Genomic DNA, 18,674 nt, shown 5'->3' with positions numbered 1-18,674 from the left:
TATTTTGCTTAGGAACTACACTGAGACTGTATTCTTAAGAGACACTCTGCTCAAATCTAACTCCTGGTTCAATTAACTTTTTTTTTTACTTACAGTAGTTTTGAACTGCCATGTCAGCTTAATTACTCCTTGCAACACAGTTATCATTCCACAACCTCAAGCAAGGACTTGCCCACATGGAACAGAATTTAAATAATACACTTGTTACTGCAACCTGTCCTCGGTATTCTCTTTGGGTGCTTCATTGCATTAGTTATTCTGGGGCACACATGTCCTCACATCTATGTGACTCCTAAGACACATCTGCCTCCGCTGATGCATGAAACAAGCATCTCTTCTTCCTCTCTCCTGAGTTATTGCTGATCAACAACATACCAAGTACAGCTTGTGTACAGTTTGCTCTGCTGATTGATGCGTGTATCCACCAAGACAGTGAAAAGAGACATCATTACTGTAACTCGCCTCACGTACCCTTCTGCATTTCTCTTGATTTCTTCTCCCTCTAGTTCTATTCCAAAGCAACCACCAGCCTGAATTCTGCAACTATAGATTGATTACATTTTCTAGAGTTTTGTATAAAGCATAAATCATGTACACTGGCTACTTTTAGCAACATAAGTATTTTGAGATTTGACTGTTATATATAGTTCATCCTTTTATTGTTAATAGTGTTCTATTAACAATGCGGCCAAAATGATTTATTCACGCATTTGGTTATTTCCTGACTTGGGCTATTTCACATGAAACTCCTACAAACACTTAGACAAGTCTTTTATGGATATATATTTCATGGTTTCTTGGGTATATACTTCGGAGTGTCATGATTATATCAAAGCTGATTTAATTCAGTTCTTTAGGAACTTGCCTGCCTTCTAAAGTGGCTACACCATCTCATACTCTTAGCAGCCCCAGTTGCTCTGGCATAGTAAATATGGTTTGTATTTAAACACTCTAAAGCTCTGTGTTAACTGATTTTTCTTTGGTGACTAATTTCATTCACCCATAGGTTTTTATTCTCCTTGCCAATCAAATTGCTAGTTACAGCTTTGATTCCCCTCAGGTAAATTAACCACAATGTTAAGTTCAGAGTTGAGGGCTATATTTTGTAGAAGATTTCAGGAATCCTGTGATTAAACTCTCTGATTATTATTAGGCATATCACTCTACATAATTATCTAATCATGAAAATGTTTTCTGACTATCCTTAACTACAGGGGGAGAAATGGTCACTGTCACTGTATGAATGAGAATGACCCCCAAAGGCTGATATATCTGAATACTTGGTCTTTACTTAGTGGAACTGTTTGGTAAGCATTGGAATGTGTGACCTGGTTGGAGGATGTGTGTCACTGGGGGTGGTCCTTAAGGTTTAAAACACTCATGCCATTTTGAGTCTTCTCTGCATCAGCCATCCACTGCCAAGCTTTCACTCTATCACTGAAGACTTGAACCCTCTAGAACCACAAGCCTGAACGCTTTCCTTTATAAGCTGACATGGTTATGATGTTATGTCACAGCAACAGTGCAGCCATCAGGACAGACATATAACTGGGCAGTGAGTTACAGAGCTCTGGGTGACAGGGTTGAAAGAGAAATAAATATGGCTCTTGGTCATCTTCAGTCATTCTAAGCTGTCGCTTGGTTACAGCTCCTTACTGTTAGATATATACTCAATGTAGACATTTTTCACACTCAGCAGTCATTGGTGATGCATGACAGCAAGGTAGCAGCAGTTCACATTAACTGTACTCTCTAATCCATCTTCAAAAAATACAAGTTATTACTGAGGTCTGTCTTTGAAAGGCTTATAATTCACTGAAGAAGAAACAATTACATATATTGCACAAGAAAAGAGAGCAAGAGGCAGAATGCAGAATAGCAGGGCTTCATCTTAAACGGCAAACTGAGTGAAAAGGTGGCATTTGAGCCAAGACTTGAAAAAAGATCCCATGTGAACCACAGAGGGAGCTAGGGTGAAGATCCTACAGAAATGGAAGAGGCAGATGCAAAGGCTATAAGTAATCCTGACTAGTCTGTACTTCTATTAAAGTGAATGAGACAGACAGATGACACTGATACAGACAGACACATTCTACAGCTGACAGAAGGCCGGATGTGCCACTCATGGAGCAGTCCTAACTTTTCCTATCATCTTTTGCATTTTGTTTATTTGTTTGAGACAAAGTCTGTCTCTGTAGATCTGATTGCCCTGAAACTCACTAGTTAGACCAGGCTGGTTAGACTAGTTAATTCTTCAGCGCAGCCTATCACCTTGAACTGAAATTTATTTTTCAGAAATCCCCATGTTTTATACTCAGGGTAAGCCCATGCTTGTGGGATGCTGACTGAGAGTGGGAGTACTCAGCCTCTGCACTAATGACATTTTTGCTGGGTAATTCTTTTTTGTTGCTGTTCTATTTTTAGCATCCTGGGCTTTACTAACTGAATGCCAGTAGCTGCCTTCCTCCTAGTGCTACCACCAAAAATGATCCTGGCATTCCAACTGTACTCTAAGAGAACAAAACAGCTCGTGGACTCAAACAAAAACCCCTATTCTTCCAGTCAAGCAGATGATACAGATCCCAGCACTTTCTTCTAGTCCCTCCATCAAGCCACCTTCTTACGTTTTCTCTGTAACGTTACAGGAATTAGGATATTCTCCACCTCTCAAGCCAGTCCCTTTCCTGCCATAATTCTTATGAACTATCACAGTACATTGTAAAGCGTGGGCTCTTGGGTTCCTCCAGACTGGGGTTTTACATCATTGACAGGACATCATTTGCCTTGTGCTCACTGCACTGCTATTTATCCTAAAAGGGCTAACACTCCAGCACAACATAAGGCAGTGCCAACACACTACAGTAGCAGTTATTTAACCCTGTCTGACCACATACTTGGTTTAAAAAAACCTGCGGGTTTCACCTAAGGATGCTCAGGAGAACTGTGCACAATGGCACCTACCTATAATCTCAGTACTCAGGGAGTTTGAGGGTGGAGAATCACAATTCTCAGTCTAAGCTAAGAGAGAAGGTAAAGAAAGAGAAGAAAGGAATACCTATGAGAAAGCAGTAAGAAAGTCATTAATGTTATGAAATTTTGTTCTTTTAGTACACAATTTGGTATAAAAGATGGGAAGTGTGTTTGGTTCCTTACAGATATGACTGTTAAAAACTGCATAACTGCCAATTATCAAATTTTTATATGGTATCAATTTTCAAAATTATCTCAAATGCTATTAAAATAGCTTTCTTTCTTTAAAAAATATATATGTGCATGAGTTTATATGCACCATATATATACAGGAGTACACAACAGAGATATGGAGAGGGTGTCAGGTTCTCGGGAACTGGAATTACAGACAGTTCTGAGATGCCGTGGGTCCTGGGAATGGATCCCAGGTCCTCTTCAAGAGCAGCAAGTGCTAAAGCATCTCTCTTGCCCTAGCCCTCTCTTTACCAGCACGATGTATGGCAGCCCAGGTGTGCAGATCCAATGCCTTCTGTCAGCACAGTAAAGCGTTTTAAAAACTGCTACTCTTCTCTCTGAATTTTTCATTTGGGATGATATGGTTATTTTCCATAAAAATGTTACTGTTAAACCAGAGTATGTGTGTTGCTTTTGAATGATTATTTAAAACTTTGATTTTAATTTCTAATGGAATAATATAAATACTCCACATACATGAAGTTTTGTTTTTTGTTTTTGTCTTAATGTTATGAGAGTATAAAGGGGTCCTGTGAACAAAAACTTAAAAACTGCCAGGTGGTGGTGGTGCACATTTTTTGGTTTTTCTTTTTTTTTTTTTTTTTTTTTGGTTTTTCGAGACAGGGTTTCTCTGTATAGCCCTGGCTGTCCTGGAACTCCCTCTGTAGACCAGGCTGGCCTCAAACTCAGAAATCCGCCTGCCTCTGCCTCCCGAGTGCTGGGATTAAAGGCGTGTGCCACCACGCCCGGCAGTGGTGCACATTTTTAATCCCAGCACCCAGGAGGCAGAGGCAGGGGGTGATTTAAGTTTGAGGCCAGCCTGGTCTACAGAATACATTCCAGGTCAGAGATACACAGGCCCTATCTTGAAGAGACCTTGTCTGATATTCCTAGTGCTGAAAATGGAGTAAGTCTGATGAGACTGCTGCAGAGTAGCTCAGTGGTAGGTACTTGCCTAGCACTTGCAAAGCCCCGACTCAATCCCTAGCGTAACTAACACAGACACACACACAGTTTGATGAACAGAATGAATTTAAGGAATAGACTGTTATCTTTAGGCACAGGCAAAAAACAAATCATCTTAAGAGACACACATACTTTCAATGATAAACAATTCAGGATGAAGGAGCAGCCACTGAGGCACTTCCTATGGTATGAATCACTCCTCTATGGGGTCTGTTCTCCTTCACACTGCCTTCCTTAGATCGGGGGACAGCTCATGTGCCAGCCATAGGTGTCAGTTCTGCTTCTTGATAGCTACAGTTACTTCCATCTGATGCCAGAGCCTGTGAACTGCAGGTGTTGTTGTGGTTCTGCTCTCTCCTCGGAGTTCCTGGGAAAACCTGTTTCCATTGTCTGCGACTAGGCTTCCCTACTTTTACATCTTATGAACCACTTTCATAAATTGGGACAGTATTACATTTTGTGTACACACTAGGATTTATCTTATCCAGTTGTACTAGACAGACAGACAAAGACACAAATGTTACATCAGTTTAGTTTCCTGGTTCAAAGGGCATTGGAAATATAAGATAAAATGAGAAAACAAAAGGAGCCTGGATCAGTTAGCCATATACCGAAAGACAGTGGCAAAGCAACAGAGGAAAGCAGAACAGAAATGATGGTTCACAACCATCATTTCTGGGACTATTTAGAATTTGTGTTTTTACTTATGTGTGCATATGTGTGGGTGTGTGCATGGTTGAGTGTAGGTACCCATGGAGTCCAGAAGAGGGCATCAAAGCCCTGGAGCTGGAATTACAGGTAATTGTGGGTGGACAGATGTGGATGTAGCAAGTGCTAATGCTAATCCACTTTGGAACCATTCAGAATAGGAAGAACCAGTCACAAAAACCAGTCCCACGTTCTACAAATTCACCTGAAGGCATCCACAATATACTGTGGCATAATATTTGAGAGGAAGAATCTAATCAAACCATGATTATATTATAGCTAAAAACAAAAATAAACTTTAAAGTCTTATTGTTGCTTAAAAAAACAAAGTAGCTAAGTAACCTATCTTTCATCCCTATAAAGAAAACAATCTCTTAACTAAAGAGAAGATGAAAGATCCAATGCCACAACTCACTCATATTCAGGCTATTAACATATGGCATCCTAGAGGGCAAAAGGGGACAGTTAATAACATAGTGCTCCCAGCTCGCAGTCTAGCAAGGGGAACAAAATACAAGAGAGCAAACTCAAGATGGTGGCAGTTCTGACATTTTAAGGCAAGTGCCCAAACGGTGGAGGTGTGTTTTAGTGGGCACGAGTAGGATAGAAGGAAGACCCTGAGATACTTTCTAAGAAAAGGAAATATATATAGGTAAGAATTTTGAAAGATGAATAGGGCTTTAGTGGAAATGGATGTGGGGAATACCAATCCATGGAAAAACAAGAAAAGGCATTACAGTCTATTTGATTATCTGACTTCATGAATGCTGGAACAACTGCTAATATACATGAGGTAGATTACAAGGATTGTCATCAAGAAGTGGAACTCGGCCGGGTGGTGGTGGCGCGCATCTTTAATCCCAGCTCTTGGGAGGCAGAGGCAGGCAGATTTCTGAGTTTGAGGCCAGCCTGGTCTACAAAGTGAGTTCCAGGACAGCCAGGGCTACACAGAGAAACCCTGTCCAAGGGAAAAAAAAATGAAACTCACAGGCTTTATTCACAGCCTTTTAGGAAGCAAAAGACATAGGATTCTTCTGAGAAAACTGGGTGAGGCCCAGTTGAGATCCAAGCCAGGCTTTAGACTGTAGTGATTAAGTAGATGGAGATGCTGTGGATTGAGAGGAAAGCAAAACTTTGTTTAAAGTAATGTATAATGTGGCAGAGCACTTGCCTAGGACACATGTGAAGCGGTGAGGAATGCCCGGCCTGGGCTATGGAAACACTGCTTTCGGGAATCAGGTGACTGGCACTGCAAGAGTGGAATAATGAACTCTGGGCACTGTGGCTCTCACCTGCAATCCCATCTCAGTTCTCACAAGACTCCCACATTCCATACCGCCCTGAGCTATGGAATGAGACCCGATTTTAAAACCAAAACCCAAAAACCAAACCAAACCAAACAAAAAACCAAAACCACCACCACCACCAACAACCCAACTACATCCAAATGGGAATTTATCAGTTTTTAAAAGTTGTCTATTTGGTCCTTAATGAAGGAATTAAAGTATGTCCAGATGCATACCTTTTCTGCCTTTTTGTCAGAAATGTCCTGCTTTTCCAAAACAGCCATGCTCTCCTTCAAGTTCTTCACAATATCTGCCGGAGATTTGTGAGACTTGCCAAATGGGAACGGCATGACGGCAGCACCAGAGGCTTCCACGGCACTCTACCTGCTTGACCTGCAACACAGTACAAGGCTCACGTGAGACCACAGGGCTAACAAAAGACACACGTTTACATTATAACCTGTGAAGAAAGCCAGATTGGAAGCTAAAGACATCTTCACAGTTAAGAGCATTTGATGTTCCAAAAAACAGGGCTTTGGTTCCCAGCATATACAACTCTGTGACATGAGTTCTTGCCTCTTCAGACACAAAGTATATAGACACACATGCAAGCAAAATCCCATACACACAAGAAAACATTTTACATGATGTCCAAAGTTCTAGTAATCTGACAAGCTCACTAAGATATGTAAAAATGTTGATACAGAGAGGCCCTTTGAAACACTCTTAATTTTTTTTTTGTTTTTTGTTTTTTTTATTTTATTTTATTTTATTTTTTTTATTACATATTTTCCTCAATTACATTTCCAATGCTATCCCAAAAGTCCCCCATAGCGCCCCCCACTTCCCTACCCACCCATTCCCATTCTTTTGGCCCTGGCATTCTCCTATATTGGGGCATATAAAGTTTGCAAGTCCAATGGGCCTCTCTTTCCAGTGATGGCCGACTAGACCATCTTTCGATACATATGCAGCTAGAGACAAGAGCTCCGGGGTTCTGGTTAGTACATCATGTTGTTCCAACAATAGGGTTGCAGATCCCTTTAGCTCCTTGGGTACTTTCTCTAGCTTCTCCATTGGGAGCCCTGTGATACATCCAATAGCTGAACACTCTTAATTTTTAAAGCACTGTTTTCCCCCCCAGTCTTCTGTTCCCTACCCACCCACCAGACAGGTGCATGTGGATGCTGCTGACATGGGCACCATGGGCGACCTCTCACAGAGCAACCACTACTGTCAGGTCCACCGACAACCCTGGCAAGTCATTACTGCTTCCTTATAGAGATTTAGTAAGGTTGACAATCTGGCTTAAGGTAAAACAAGCTCCGATTCCTACTGACCTTGTCCTTAGTTGCAATACTGTACCCCAACTGACACTGTCTATTCTACAGTTGACAAAAGTGAGGCCACGTAGCATTAGTAACATGCTGTTACCCCAGGGTTCATGCTGACCCTACACACTCCTGCAACACCCATGCATGCACTTCCTTAGCATCTGAGTATTTCAGAGCTGGAGGGAACCCTGACAACCCTGGATCAATCTCCTTTAAGAGAGTTATATTATGGACTTTCTACTCTCCCCAGTGCAGGTGGGCCAGGTTAAAGGAGACTTAAAAGGTCCTATGAGTGTTGGCTACAACACAAAACACAGCTGCCAGGGAGAACATGTATATCAAATTCCTTTATTCAGGAAAGTTTATGACATAATCATTCTTCTTAGTTGATCTACCCAACAGGAACATAAAAACGAATCCAATGTACTCTGATGTAAGCAGTCCCTGAAATGTACTCAAGACAACAACTAGATATTCCAGGAAGGAGCCAATCACACCAGGAAACTTACTCACGAGTGACACAAACCCCTCCTTTATATACGACTGTGAATAAGTTTTAAAAACTAAAGTTAATGTAAACGTATAAAGACCTATTTGTGATAGTAATCAGTGATACGTGCTTGAATCCTAAGAATCTGGAGGCCAAAAGTGACCTGAAAAGGGGCAGGATAACTTAACACTCCACTTTATGCTCCAACAAATACTTAGACCACTGAAAGCTGAAGTTGGAACTGGTACCCAATGCATCTTGTTTGGTCTCGTTGTTCTTCACCAGTTACCTTCTTCCCTTCTTTGTACATTCGTTACTTTTTCTAGAATTAATTCGTGACTGTCTTTGCTCCAGGGTTCCTATCTCTCTTGCCTTTTATTTGCTGATAGCCTCAACTCATCTTCTGTTTTTAGAGAGGTTTTTTTTTTTTTTTTCGAGACAGGGTTTCTCTGTGTAGCCCTGGCTGTCCTGGCACTCACTTTGTAGACCAGGCTGGCCTTGAACTCAGAAATCCGCCTGCCTCTGCCTCCCGAGTGCTGGGATTAAAGGCGTGCGCCACCACGCCCGGCGAGAGAGGTTTTTTTGGGTATCCATGGCTATCCTGAAACTTGCTGCCCTTGAACTCAAGAGAGATCTGCCCGCTTCTACCTCCTAGATGCTGGGATTAAAGGTGTGCCGCCACCACTCAGCCAAGCCTACTTCTTGCTTCTAGTGCCATAGCCCTAGAGTTCCGTTCCATCCGAACACTTGGCCATGAGAGCAGATGCCACTCTAGCAATTCTTTCTTCTGGACACTCAGCATTCTCTATATAAGCTGGGGGTAGTACTTGTAGGACATGATACAAAATTCATAAGCTGCAAACTTAATCTCAACCCGTACACCAGAGGTTTTCACCAGAATGGAAGCTTGTGGGCTGACTGATTTTTTTTTTATAGGGCCTGCAAGATTGAACTCCCTTTCTTTTGCTATGTGAGGCTATGGACCTCACCACTTGTTCAACCTAGAAACCTGTTCATGGGGATTCAGCCTCGGGAACTGTCACCTAATGCTAGCTATGCTTTTGTCATAGCAGTACAGAGTAAGACAAGGATGATGAAAATACACTGGTTGTCACAATGACTGATGAAAACAGCACTGCCATCATTGGAAAAAGAGCACTACTTTCTGGTTGGGAGACATATAAACCTGACCCTGTAAATTTCCACATTCATTGATAGGGTGCAAGTCAGAATAATGAACATTTTCTATATGCTGCTATATCCAAGCCCACCGCTTACAAACACACCTAGCTTTTACAGAAAAATTTCTGTTCATTCTGCAAAATTCAGACATACATGAAGGTTAACCTGAGTGAGAAGCTATTTATGGGTCAATATATTCTTTTTATTTCTTGTTTTTATATTTGTGCTTGTTTACACTGGTACTTACTTTCTTCTCTAAAACAGATGGGAGACCAGAGGATGTTAGCAATGGTCACTTCTGTTTAAAAACTTTATTAACAGGATATCCACACCATTAAAGTTAAGAATCACAGGTGCCACTTTGGCTTATGCACCAGACTCCTATTCACCCAAGTGCTAATAAACACTGAAAAATAGTCAGACGACACAGAAGTCAGTATCAAGACACAGCCATTCATGTTATAATATATGCTACAAACTAAAGGCATCTAGTGACTGCTTTTCACACAAAATTCTGGTATGCATGGATGTGGGTGTGTGTTTGGAGACCATAATGAAAACTGCGGAATGACAACACATTCCTAGACAGCTGACTTCCTAAAACTCTATATTAACACATGTATTCAATCTGACTCATCAACTTGGTGGTCAAATACAAAACATATAAATGAACAAAAAGCCCACACACTCTAAGATGATTACATTCAAGGTCCATCAGGGTTCCTGATTGAGTATGCAGTCAAGCAAAGTGTGAACCCAGTACATACAAACCTGTTTATTTTTTCAGTTGACACTTAAGACCAACCCTACACTGCCATGTTAATGCCATTTAATCTCTACAATTATCAAATAAGCAGATACTGTTTCTAAGTACTAAGCTATTTGAGGTAGATATTTTATTATTGTAAATTATATGCATCCCTTGGTGTATTATATGAATGCACATGCAACAGAGGCCAAGGGTAATTGGATGGCCCTGGAAATGGAGTTATGAGCGCTTAGGAGACACCTGATGCTGTGCTGGGACTTGAACTCTGGTCCTTGGAAGGAACAGCACATGCTCTTAATCTCTCACTCACCTCTCCAAACCATGATGTGCAAAGTAAAAACTTGTGTTTCAAGTATTTTCATTTATACCACATTGAGATGCTGTTTGAAGCACATAGAAAATTTTGAATAGAAAGGGATTGTTACCCATCCTTGCTTCTAAATTGATTCATGACTACTAATTTCAGAATAAGACCAAATGGGTAATTATCTATATAACTAGATACTAAACAATGCAATAAAGTGAGAGTGTATATACTTTGCTTTTGTGCTGTAACTAAAAAAACTCCATTCAGCTTTTGGATGGAAGAGAGGTCTGCCCTTCCCTCTCAACTGCATATAAGATCTGATGACTCAGCCTCATTAAAATTAAACCAGGAACACCTTTTAAGAAGCCAGGTGAAGCCTTGGTTAATTACCAAAGCCACCAGAAGCATAACTCTAAACCAACTATACCAACTGCTCAGGAGACACTGGGTAGACTGCGTTTTGTAATTAACAGGGGCTTTCAGGCCCAAGCTTGGCAGCCCACACCCTTTAATTCTAGCACTGTGAGAGGTGGATGTAATTAGATTTTGAGACTGAGGTCAGCCTGCATAGTGAGATCCACACCAATCTCACCCCATCCCCACCCCCACGCATGCACAAACACACATACTCCTCCCTCTCCCCCTCATTCTCTGTGTCTCCTCTCTGAGACATGTCTTCTCTCTCTCTCTCTCTCTCACACACACACACACACACACACACACACACACTGTCTCTCTCTCTCTCTCTCACACACACACACACTGTCTCTCTCTCTCTCTGTGTCTCCCCTCTGAGACATGTGCACATTACCTCTCTGTCTCTGTTACACATATTCATTCTCTCTCTCTCTCTCTCTCTCTCTTTCTGTGTGTGTGTGTCTCCCCTCTGAGACACATACACATTACCTCTTTGCCTGTCTCGCTCACACACACACACACACACACACACACACACACACACGTTGGGGGGGGGTGTGAGAAGAAGGGCTTCTTTCCTTCTTTGCTGGCCAATGCTAATCAAAGACTTGATAGTAAAATTTTACAGCCTAGATAAGAAACGGAAGCTGGTAGGAATGGCAACAGTAGCAGGAATATTTAAAACAATGTAGCACCACTTATAAACAGTTTACAAAGAGTTGTTGCCTCTCTGCTCAACCTCTATCTCCACCCAATGACTTACCATTTCATTCAGTAAAACTGACTCCAAGACTACAAGGCTCCTGTGATCTGTTCCTCGCTGGGCTCACCCACTTTACTCTAGGCTTCAGTTACACTCATTCTGTCATTTCTAGGCTAGACCCATATTGTATGCATAAGTGCTCAGCCCCAGTACTATGGCTTTCTCTTATTCTATCCACGTCTGTACAAATGACATCCAATAGCAAAGGCCTTGAGGAGGGTGTATGCTGCAAACACCTACAACCCCAACACTCAGGAGGAGGCAGTAGAACCATGTACATGCCTGTAACCCCAACATTCAGAAGGAGACAGGAAGATCATGAATTTGAAGCCAGCCTAAGTTAGAGGACAAATTTTGTCTCAAAAACAAACAAGGTGCTAGGAGTATAGCACGTTGTCAGTGTCCTGGTTTGGTTTGTATGAAGCCCTAGGTTCAAACCCCAGGGCTAAAATAAATAAACAAAATAAGGCAGGAATGTGTGCACATGCTATCTGCACAAGATTTAGCCAAGCTAGCAACAGAATTCCTCTAAAGTCCATCCAGCTCAAGTCTGGTAAAAATGAGCACAGAGGCAGCTGGCACAATTGGGAGTTCTTCAACTGTTTGTCTGAGTGTGGTCGATCAAACTTAACTCTCAACTCCACATGTGATCTGACCAGCATAAGCATTAAATTTAGTCTTGAATCTTATTGATAGTTTCAATAGTCAAAGAATGCAGCTGATAAATGTCCTGAGCAATTCCATCAACTCCAGTATTTCCTGTGTGTTCTACATCCTCACCTGATATCTGCTCCATTTGGGACAAGCCTGTAGGAAGGAGCATTGACTTCTACTAAATTTCTTAGATCCAACACACAGTACATTTAAATTAGGGTGTGTATATGTGTGTGGGAGAACAATGAGACATCTCAGCAGGTAAAGACATCTGCTGCCAAAGTGACAACCTGAGCTGGTGGTAGAACAGAACTGCCCTCTGTCCTCCATATATGCGGACAGACACGTTGGCACAGACTGTGCATACAGAGCCACCCCCACCCCAAAATATAATTTTTTCTTGAATCTTGATCCTGTCATTTATTGCATTATTAGTTTCTCTTACCCAATTCCTGCCAACTACAACTTTGATGAGTAAATCACACAGGTCTTCCTTTACTTTCTGTTAAAGATACAAACCCAGAGCTGGGCGTGGTGGCACACACCTTTAATCCCAGCACTCGGGAGGCAGAGGCAGGAGGATTTGAGTTTGAGGACAGCCTGGTCTACAAACTGAGTTCCAGGACAGCCAGGGATATACAGAGAAACCCTGTCTCGGAAACAAACCAAACCAAACAAAAAAACCGGAAAAAAAAAAAAAAAAACCAAGATACATGCCCAGGCAAGACACGGTACTGGAACTTTCCAACTAAAGTCTACAGTCAATCTCTCTCGGGTAGTGACTTAAACAACTACAAGACCAAGAAATCTACCTTTATTCCTGTTACCAATGGAGGCTTACAGATTTCTTTAAACCCACAACACACATTTATACAATAAGAACAAGGATCGAGTATAGTGACATAAACCTGTAACTCTAGCACTTGAGAGATAAAGGCAGAAGGATCAGGAATTCCATCATCCTCAGCCAGGGAGTTCCAAGGTCAGCTTGGAAAAGACGAAAAAGAGAAAAACAGAACAAAATCAAAAGCAACCATCCAAAAATCTAACCAATCAACCAACCAACCAATTATCACCAAACAGTACTTATTGCTAATTGGTAAAATCATACTGTATACTTTCGTTAATTTCTCATAATATTACTCTGCATTCTGTTTTTTGTTCCACTGTACTCCCTCCTTCTGGTGGTAATTCACTAAAGTGATTTTTCAATCTACTGATGAGACCTGCAATAAGCAAAACAAAGGCTGGAAATTAATCTGAAGGGTCTAGTAAGATGATGGCTCAGAACATTAAGAAACTTCCCAGCTGCCTCTCAGAGAACTTAAGCTAGGTTCCTAGCACTCATGTCAGGAGGCTCCCAACTCCATGTGACTCTAGCTCTGGGAGTTATGACATCTGGTCTCAGTGAACACTGATAAGCATGTGGTATGCACATGCACACTGTAGGTTACACAACATATATATACACATATACTAAGTAAGTAAATAAAATTTCTTTATAAGTCAATCTGAAAAGCTTTGACAGCTTTCTTATTCACATGCTGGACTTCTCAAACTGTTACAATGCAAAGAATTCATCATATAACTTGAGACTGGAAATTATGGTTACATATTACAAATTATTATTTATATGCAACTATAATACATAACTGACTGTTTTCTCTAACTTTTAAAATTAATATGGATTTACCATTTTAGTCCTATCTCAAACGACTCATAGATATATTAAAGAATTAAAAGCTACAGTTATAATTTTAGAACAAATTTCTAAATGTGAATTTCAACGATTTACAAACAGTATATGTAATTTAATAAGAAATAATTTAACAAGTATAACTTAATAAGAAAAGTTAACCAATTTTCACATTTAAAAATGAGAAACTTGGGGTTGATAGATGGCCCAGCAGTTAAGAGCACTTGCTGTTCCTGCAGATTGTCCAGGTTTAATTCCCAGTACCCATACTGTGGCTCACAACCAACTCTAACTCCAGCTCTAGGAGTTTTGACACTCTCTCTTAGTGTTGAGAGACACCAGGCTCCCACACAACACATATTGTAGGCAAAATACTTGTACACATAAAATTAAAAAGTATGACAAACTGGGCCAATGAGATGTCTCAGTGGGTAAATACACATGCCACCAAGCCTGACAGTGCAATCCATAGAAAGAACCCAGAGAGTAGAAGAACTCACTCTGGCAAGTTGTCCTCTGACCTTGACATGTGCAAAGTGAGACATACATACACATATAATAAACCAGAACAGAAATAGTTTTTTTTTTTTTTTAAATAATGAAAAAGTATCAGTCTTCAAGAAACTACGAGGGTAAACTTTACTTGCTCTGCCACAGGCTGTGCAAACACAGTCCATATGATTATGAACAAACACCATGGTCTCACCCACATTTTTGTAAATAAGAAAAGCAAATAGCCAACCCTGCCCTTTAGAAAGCAAATTCCTGAAGAAGAACGCAATATTCAAGCTTGTAACTGTAAACAGAAGAGAAAAACCTGACACAAATCTCAAGTATGGCCAGACAAAGGTACCTTCTGGAAAATTCCCTTTAGGGTGAAGAACTAATGACGTGTTAGAAAATTTCTAAATTTGCCCTTAGTTACTCTGATAAAGAACTATATTTTGAAAAAAATTTAAACTCACAGCTTTAAATGTCTACAGAATCAGATATATAAACCTGGGAAATCACTCTCCTTCAAGGCCTGGCATTACTATTTTTGTTCTGTCCAAACGCCCACAAAAGCACAAACAGACTGCAGAGCCAGTCCAAGCTGCACCACCATAGTTGGAGATTTGCAGGTTTGTTTTCTTTGTAACTGCCCAAAGGCTGTCAAATAGTAGTATTTAGTGTAAATAAACTTTTTTCAGCAGAAATATTTGGAGACAGACTGCACAATTGCATGGCACTTCAGACTGTGGGCCATGTAGAAGAGCAGTTCTCAGCCTTCCTAACACTGCACACCTGTAATACAGTTCCTCATGCTGTGATGACCCCAACCATATAAAGTTATTTTGTTGTTCCTTCGTAACTATAGTTTCACTACTAGATAATATAAGTATCTGATATGCAGGATATCCTGATATGCAGCCCTCAAAGGAGTCGTGACCCATAGGGCAGAGAACCACTGATGTAGAACATTCTACGAAAGATGACCTTTCTTCTACCCAGAAACCATAGCCTTTCTAGCCTCTTTGTCAACACATTAACTGGCTTATGAAGGCTTGGTCTTAGGTTGAGAGAAGAGTTCTCAATGAAACAATGAGGCTAAATAGTGTTTAACATCAAGGAAGCAACTAGACTGCAGCTGTCAACTAGCTGGCAGGAGCATACAAAAAGTGGCTGCATGTGCTTTTAGAGGAAATGAGGATTTCCACCACAGACCAACAACTCAGCTCATGGATCTAAAAAGATGACATCATGATTTGAAGTAGATTAAAAAGATAGGTACACACAGAACAGACTTAACAATCTATCCTAATGGAAACCTCATCAATACCAAGTTCAGAGGCCAGGCAAGGCACACTGTATGCTAGAGGCAGGCAGGCATCAAGGAGATGATGCTCCCTGAACTGGCTCTTAGACACTGATCATTTCGAAGGGAAAACCACAAGATGTATTACAATTGGCTAAAGAGCTGTATGCCCAGTCTAAAGTCTGATATGGAAACAAATTATTTTGTAATTTTTTTTCAAGTTCTGTGGGTAAGAAAGTATGGAGTGGAAAGGAAGGCAAAAGTTGAGAAGCCCAAGTGCTGTTTACAGAATGGCCACATGCCTTTTTTTATTGCTCAAAGAACATTCCACTCACTCCTCATGTGTTGAACAGGAAAATCTGCCTTTTCATCTGAAATCTCTATCTAAAATGAGGAAGCAATTGCTTTTTATAGCCAAGGGAGCACAGCAGCTGAGAGACACCCCAACCAGGAAGAGCTACTTACATTGAAAACTTTCGGTCCTCTACACATTTTCCACCTAGAACTTAATGTTTCCTTCACTATTTCAAAAAGTGGAATGCTACCAAGTGACTACAGAGACTGAATCCCTGAGCAAAGGAACAATTCAACCACACAGATTATCACCCAGATGCAGATATCCCACATCTTTCATCTTGATTGATTTTCTAATTTCTTATTTTAGTTTTTTTTGATACAGTCTCACAATTTCCCTGGAACTCAGAGATCCGCTTGCCTCTGCCTCCAAAATGCCAAGATACAAGGCATACATTGTCATGCCCAGCATCTTCTTGGTTTTTTTTTTTTTTTACCTCCTCCAAATATTGAGAGTTGCTAACTGAAGTGTCAGAATCACAGTGGTTTGAACAGGAAGTTATACTGATTAAAACTGGATGGATTCCTACAAGTGTTCTTGGAGTGAGGCAAATAGGGCGAACTTGTTTCAAAATCATGGGAGATGAATAATACAAGCGCAGAAGCACCTTCAGATGGAAATGGCATTAGCTATGGTGATGAAAGCAGCGTTCAAACTTTGTGGTAGCTGGGTTCTGGAGTAAGAGGTCAGTCCGCTCCAGTCCTACCACCTCGTCCCTACTGTTGAGATAATGGACTTGGATGTCATAGATAGAACCTAATCTCTAAGTCATATGTGATGCAAGCTGACTCACACTTGTCCTTTTACCTTTGCTTCCCAAGTACTGGGATTGCCGGCACATGCCAAGTCATCTGGCATTTTACTGGCATCTAAATCAATGTAGGTACTCAGATCTGCACCAAGCCATGGGTAAGCTCTTTACTTTTCAGAGGCAGCTATTAGTGCTGTCCACTAGGATTAGCCACTTGTTAAAGCCAGAGCAGTTACCTGAGATTATAACCTTGAACCTTTCTGGTGTCTAATAAGATGTTTGGAGGCATTATTACAAGGTCTCTATGACAGCACCAGAGCATCAGAAAATCAATGACTTTAACATGGTACATTGATACATGCCTACAATCCCACAACTCCAGGTCAAAGTGGAAGAATCCCAAGTGGGTTTAGACCACTCAGAAAAATAATGATTTAATAATACTGCACTCCACGCCAATATTATCTTTTAGGCATAAAAATAAAATATATCTTAAGACTAAGTAGCTCATTTGTAGTCACTATACTGACCTTAATTCCTGGAAATGTCAGGCGTCTTTAAGTGGCCAGCCTGTTTTACATAGTCTTGGAACTGACTCCTTATTCTAGCTACCCTATTCAAAACCAAATGTGGGATTTCACCTGACAGTACACAAGACTGATGTTGATTTGTGTATTAACCCTAACCCAAGAGTTATTTTTTTCTGTTTTTCTACAGTTCCTTATCTTGTTTTCTATGGTAAGGTGAACAACAGGAGTTTGAAAAGAAAGAAGATGGCTCCTTCAGAAAAACACAAACACTAGGACCTGAGCAGAGATCCCCAGCACCCACTATAAAAAGTTGGGACTGATGGTGAAAGGCTGTAACCCAAAGCTTTGGGGTGTGGGTCGGGGGCAGAGAGAGACAGGCAGACCCCTAGAACTCATCTTTGAGGCTCAGAGAAGTCTATTTCTCAAAACAAAACAAAATGGATTAAGCCAGTCTGATCTGACTAGAGTCCAGGCAGGACTACATAGTGAGACCCTACCTCTAAATCAATTATCAATCAATCAATCAATCAATCAATCCACCCCACCTTTGAAATACAGTACAGATGGACTGAGGAAGACACCTATAACTGATATATGGCCCTCAACTCTGTGAGAGAAAGACACACGCACACACATAGAGAAACACACATATCACACACACATACACAAAATTAAAAACAAAACTATCAACAAAAATACTTAACACCCAAATTCTCTTTGTAATAATTCCTGAGGATGTAATGTCAAAGGAAGAGAGCATGCAGGCACAGTTGCTTAGTATATCTCCTTTCAAGACTGACTCAGGGCTAGGCAGAACATTTTATAGTTAGATGTACTGTGACATTACAGCTTTCATTCTCAGAGAAGTGAATCTTCTAAAAACTGCTTTGTTGTCAAAGGACCTGTGAGTGAGTTGACTCCAGAATTAGTCCTTAGAGTCAAACTAGGTGGAGACAGCTATACTCTTGCATCAGTAAATTGTAGAATGATACTGTTCTCTAAACCAGAACAATCTGGAATCAACAGAGATTAACTGAGCCACTGTGTGAGGACAAACACAAAGTCATACACTTCTCTGACTGATCTCTTACCTCTTACTATCTTGAACTAGCCAATCAATGCTTCCACTCTGCTTCTGTTCACATTCCTATCGAGCAAGAGCAAAGCACCTCCACAGGGTCACCTGTGCCTAAGAATTTCTTAGTAATGGAAGACAACTCTCCCTTGGCAAATACAATTCCTTATGTTTACAGGAGAACATTCCCATGTCAAACTCTTCAATCTCTCATCAACATCCATCCACCCCAATGGTAAATTGGATGACATTTTCCCCTTGAGGCACATGTCCCAATTCTTCAATCTCCCATCAGCAGCCATCATCCTGGATGGTGAACTGAATGCCATTTTCAGGCACACTTATTATTTTTATTTTCCTCATGGTGTTTGCCCTTTTTTTCTGGTGGCTCT

General features: G+C 40.8%; 1 protein-coding gene across 3 annotated transcripts in view; it reads right to left on the bottom strand.

Moving 5' to 3' along the window:
• Cab39 (calcium binding protein 39) overlaps positions 1–18,674 on the bottom strand; it is a 59,861-nt gene that overhangs the window by 27,894 nt on the left and 13,293 nt on the right. For all 3 annotated transcript variants that reach the window (XM_021163322.3, XM_021163330.3, XM_029474973.2), the window contains exon 2: positions 6,401–6,557. In XM_021163322.3, coding sequence (XP_021018981.1) covers positions 6,401–6,514 — 114 coding nt within the window. In that variant the 5' untranslated portion in view covers positions 6,515–6,557. The remainder of the gene's footprint in view (positions 1–6,400; positions 6,558–18,674) is intronic.

This window comes from Mus caroli, unplaced genomic scaffold, assembly GCF_978045245.1.
Source record: "Mus caroli unplaced genomic scaffold, Mus_caroli_1 scaffold_1, whole genome shotgun sequence".
NCBI lineage: Eukaryota > Metazoa > Chordata > Mammalia > Rodentia > Muridae > Mus > Mus caroli.
This window is presented reverse-complemented; position numbering and strand designations above follow the sequence as displayed.